The sequence below is a fragment of the Salvia hispanica genome, chromosome 1 (assembly GCF_029641045.1).
Source record: "Salvia hispanica isolate PSC_SH4W2 chromosome 1, Shi_PSC_v1, whole genome shotgun sequence".
Classification (NCBI taxonomy): domain Eukaryota; kingdom Viridiplantae; phylum Streptophyta; class Magnoliopsida; order Lamiales; family Lamiaceae; genus Salvia; species Salvia hispanica.
In genome coordinates, this window is record NC_142692.1 from 20,689,541 (window position 1) to 20,695,020 (window position 5,480).

The window sequence follows — 5,480 nt, forward strand, 5'->3', positions numbered from 1 at the left end:
CAATTTGAAGTGATGACATATTCGCAACTTTTGTAATCTTCAATAGTATATGGATGATTGTATCTAAATCTTAACCCATTTTCAGTTTTGGAGATCATATCCAAGTTATTAGTAGTACTATCTTTCTATAGTTGCGAAAAAACAAGTTCGCTTTATTACTAAATAAATATCACTATTTCACAAATCATTACAATACTAATAGGACTCCGGACGGAGGTCGTAAAGATAGTACAATCACAATTTATAAATTACAGTCATCTTATTCATATCATAAATATGTAAACTTTCCATTGCAAACTTCCATTACTGGACCCTGCAGCCACATATAAACACAAATTACGAAAATGCATAAAAAATAGAACTAGGTGACACATGAAAAATGGAGTAATAATTAATTCGAGGGAGAGTTGTAATTACTTGGAGCAGTCCATGGATGGGGAGTAGCGGTACGGAAGGGCGACGCCACATTTTGTAATGAGGCTATTAATCAATTCCGGCTTGGCCCCGACGCTTGGTGCAAGAGACTTTACGCAGCCACACACGGCCTGCCTATCAGGCGTTGTGGCCGCGGCCTTGTTCAAGTTTTTCACGCCATCACAGCAAGAGGCCGCCACTGGTCCGCTTCCTCGGAGGTATGCCAGGCAGGGGGACACGCTGCTCATTACCTGCCCGCATGAGATGGCTCCTTCCGCAGTCGCAGCCGCCGCCACCACCACAATCACCACCAAACACACTACCTTAACTTCTCCAAAACCACCCATTTTTTGCCTTAAATATATGGTGTACTTTTTTTTTTTTTTTGAGGGGGGATTGGAATTTGTTGTGAGTGAATAATAGTGCTCTCGCATTGTCACTATATATAGACTGCTGCATGAGCTGCTTGCGTATTTGTTTATAACAATTTTGTAACTATCAAATTTGATCAACTACTTGTCGGCAGAAATTAATCTAAGTAAGGGCGCTTACTGTAAATGATTATATGGATAAAAAATAATCTAATCTAATTAATCAATCATTTGTATTTTAGCAGATTTGCTATTTTTGAACTTGATTGAACATTTTAATTATCCTCCAAATATTCAAATTTATGATTCATCAATTTATTTCTCTCATGTCATATTCAAATTGTCATAAAATATAATCCTAGTGGAAGTATTCCCATTATAATAATATTCGTGAATAACTTAATTATATATGCTCCGTCGGCAGAGAGTAACTCTTCAGTACTTAATTGATACACATCCATTAAACGATGAAGCAAATATCAAAAATTGTTGTAGTTTTGAATCTAACATGCACGCCACATAGAAATGGTTTTGTATGGCAAATTAGGAAATCGACGTAGACTATCACATGGGATTAATTGGCCCAATTATTGATCTTATTTACATCTACCAATTACATTACGTGTCGTCATGGCAAACTATTCATATTAAAATTTCACTTATATCTTATTTTTTGAACAAAATATTACTCGAATGTGAGCTCAATTATTTTTCCAATAATAATTATATGGGTTATACAAATTAAATTATTGGGCCATCGATACATATAGTTCATACTCTATACTTCTAGCTTTTTTCTAAATTTAGTTGCAGGTAAATCTTGTTAATTTGGACCCGTAATGTGTATAATTTGTTTGATTAATTTGAGCTAGTACATGGTAATAAACCATCCGTCTCCTAAAAGAATAATACGAGTTTTAACGTGAAATGAGAAAAAGTAATTGAAGTATATACACATTGTTAGTAGATATTGAGACTGACTAGTAGTATGTGGTGTACAAGATGTTTTCAAAATAAAAGTAGACTAGTTTTAATGGATGAATCCAAATGACAAAATGAAAAGTATAATAATTAGATAATAGTATAAATTTATTATATTTATTTTTATTAAATACCTTCATTATAAAGCCAAATACTTACCATTATCATTATTATATGTTTCTACATAAAGACCTTCATTAATATTACTGTTTCTACATGAAGACCTTTATCAACTATAGAGCTGAAATCTTAAACGTTGCTTTTCTGATTTGATAAATATTAAATAGCCTTTGTATTAGTTTAGTCAAATCACTAAAAAAATCACTAGACAAGTATACTCAAATAAATTATTGTGTCAAATGCTAGTTAATAAAAAAGAAAAGAAAAAGAAAAACAGACATGAAATAAATTGATGATGCAATATGCAGTACTACTATTTTAATATCCAGTCATATATATAGGGTTTTGATCTATAAAGACCAAATTTAAATACAGAAACGTAGAACAAAGTCATACATAGGGCATTTTTAGGTCATAGTTAATTTATTTTTCGGTAATGCTAACAAAGCATGACCTAAAATGATCTTAATATGACATAAACCCAAATCTTATAATATGACCTAAAACTACTTAATTATGACCTTCCGTATTTTTGGTTAATTATTGACCATTAGATCATCTAATCTTAGGGCCAAGATTTGGGCTGCATTTCTGGATTTAAATGCATTCTTATTTTGATCATCTCCCCATATATATATATATACATATATATATATATATATATACATATATATATATATATATATATATATATAGTCTTGTTAGGTTGAGATTTATGAACTTAATTGAGAATTGAGATGCAATCTCAGCCACTCATCCAAAATATTTGTGAAATGTTAATAGCATGTAGTTTATGTCAACACGGGGGCATAATTGTAATTTTATTAATTTTATTAATTTTTTATAATTTTTATAATTTTTATAATTTTTTATTTTAAAAAAAAATCATTTTTTTTGTCAACTACATATACAATTCATGTCAACTACACATCAAATGTCAACAACTTTATTCAATAAATACTATTTGACATGAATTGTACATGTAGTTGACATTATATTGTGTAGTTAACATGAATTGTATATGTAATTGACATGGATTGTACACATAATTGACATTATATGTGTGTAGTTGACATGAATTGTGTGTGTGGTTGACATGGATTGTACACATAGTTGACATTATATGTGTGTAGTTGACATGAATTGTATATGTAGTTGAAAATATATATATATATATATTAAAAAAATTAAAATTAAAAATTTTTAAAAAATATTTATTGAATAAAATGTACCATGATATTATCATTCTGCCCTTTCATAATTAATTAATCTAAAGATATTTTCCATGTGGAAAAATCTGGACCACTCATTTAATAAAAGTGAGTGGCTGATATTGCATCTCATTTCTCAATTAGCATAAAAAATCTCAATTGATCACAATCCTATATATATATATATATATATATATATATATATATATATATATATATATATATATATATTATAGGTTTGTGTTAAAATGACAACTCCTCTTAAAGTGACACCGTGACACCACTTATACAGCAATATTATAAACGCTACACAGCAATATTACAAACACTACACAGATTGCTGTATAGTGTGGCGGATATTGCTGGACAAGAAAAATTGCTGGATAAAGACCAACAAATTGTTGGCCGTCTTTTTCAGATTTTTTTTTATTTTTTTTTTGCCACGGCAGCTTATTATTCGTCCACGTGTACAAATGATTGGCTAGGAATGGTGGTATGGTGTTATTTTAAGGGGTGGTGGCACCCTAACATGCCCCTATATTATATCACGTGGCAAAAAAAAAGAAAAACTGAAAAAGACGGTCAGCAATTTGCTGGTCTTTATACAACAATATTTCTTGTCCAACAATATCCGACACACTATACAACAATCTATAGATTGTTGTGTAGTGTTTGTAATATTGCTATGTAGAATTTATAATATTGCTGAATAAGTGGTGTTACGGTGTCATTTTAAGAGAGGTTGTCATTTTAACACAAACATATATTATATAGTTTAAATATCGGTGATGTAGTATACGTATATTGGTTTAGAATATGTAGATAATTAACTATATATTTTGATCATATTGTTCAAAGTTTTAGAGTAACATGTCACGTTGGATTTGGTTTGGGTATTAATTAGGAATTAGGCCGAACTAGCATCCCATTTAATGCGCATTATATAGTTTAAATATCGGTGATGTAGTATACGTATATTGGTTTAGAATATGTAGATAATTAACTATATATTTTGATCATATTGTTCAAAGTTTTAGAGTAACATGTCACGTTGGATTTGGTTTGGGTATTAATTAGGAATTAGGCCGAACTAGCATCCCATTTAATGCGCTAATTAATTGGATCAATATCTCGTTCTAAATTTCACATTTAGACGTATCCATATATGGCCATGATTTAAAAAGTCATATGCATCTGATTTTTTTAAAACCGATAAATTCTACTCCTACGATTTATGCTTCAGCTTGAATTGACGTACATATTTCGATTTTATACAATAAATTGGACGCATGATACATATATATATATTTAGCATAAGATAATTAAAAAACTCGTTGAGTGTGTAGTTCCACAAATTCATTTGCAATTAACAGTTTTCATGAAGCATATGTCATGACTCTTGAGTTATAAGAATATGAAGGATACTAATATAGCGCATTAACCTTCGCACACACCATGTTACAATGTATCATAATAACGCTTAAATCTAGATACCTAATATAAGATGTAGATGGATGAGAATGACTTTTGGATTTTAGCGAAAATCAATACTCCTTCCATCTGTTATAAGAGTTCCGATTTACTATTTTAGTTTGTTAACCATTAAGAGTCTCGGTTCATTTTTACAATAAATGGTAGGTATACCTCAGTTTTCACTGACTCATTTAATCCATGTTCTATTATAAAATTAATACATAAAAAAGGATCACATATTCCACTATCTTTTCTCATTCATATACTCCCCCCGTCGCACCTCGCACTTAAGAATTGAAGATGATCCAAGTGTCCCACGCAAGATGACTTATACTAGAAATAGAAATCATTTTATCTCTACTTTATTCTCTTTCTCTATCTCTTACTTTATACTCTCCACATAATACACAAAAATAACTGTATAAAATTTCGTGCCACCCAAAAAAGTGGTAATCATCCTTAAGACGGATGAAGTATTTCTTAAATTCCGTGTCGAACTCAAATGAGACTCCTAGTGGCAGCTATACTGATCCACATAGACCTATATAATGATCCACGCTGGTATAATACTAATACGTTACATTTGAGTTGTATACTGATCCATATACTTTATACTGATACAAATATTTGTATTTTATCTTTACAATTACAAATTTTCGTTACATATTTTTTTTATTTTTTTAATAATTTTTTTATAAAACATTCCTCTAAACATATACAATTAGAATCAGAATTCCATTAAAATCCATATAAAATTACCTATAATTTGACTCCAGGTACATTAAAAAATACTCCACATGTCCTATCATATGGAGTCTCTTTTATTTTTGGGGTCTTCTACCATAAGTGAGCTATTGCGCTTTTAGGAAAAAGCAATGAGTGGGGTCGGCCGACCCCACCGCCGGTCCGT

The 5,480-nt window shown here is 30.4% G+C and overlaps 1 protein-coding gene across 1 annotated transcript; it reads right to left on the reverse strand.

The window, feature by feature from the left end:
- Positions 1-413: 413 nt before the first annotated feature.
- LOC125224176 (non-specific lipid-transfer protein-like) lies at positions 414-830 on the reverse strand. The gene has a single exon (XM_048127535.2). The coding sequence runs from the start codon at positions 759-761 to the stop codon at positions 414-416; it is 348 nt and encodes a 115-aa protein (XP_047983492.2). The 5' UTR covers positions 762-830.
- Positions 831-5,480: the final 4,650 nt, after the last annotated feature.

Excerpts from the sequence above, each read along its gene's own strand:
- LOC125224176 (XM_048127535.2), bottom strand. The coding sequence starts at position 761 with ATGGGTGGTTTTGGAGAAGTTAAGGTAGTGTGTTTGGTGGTGATTGTG.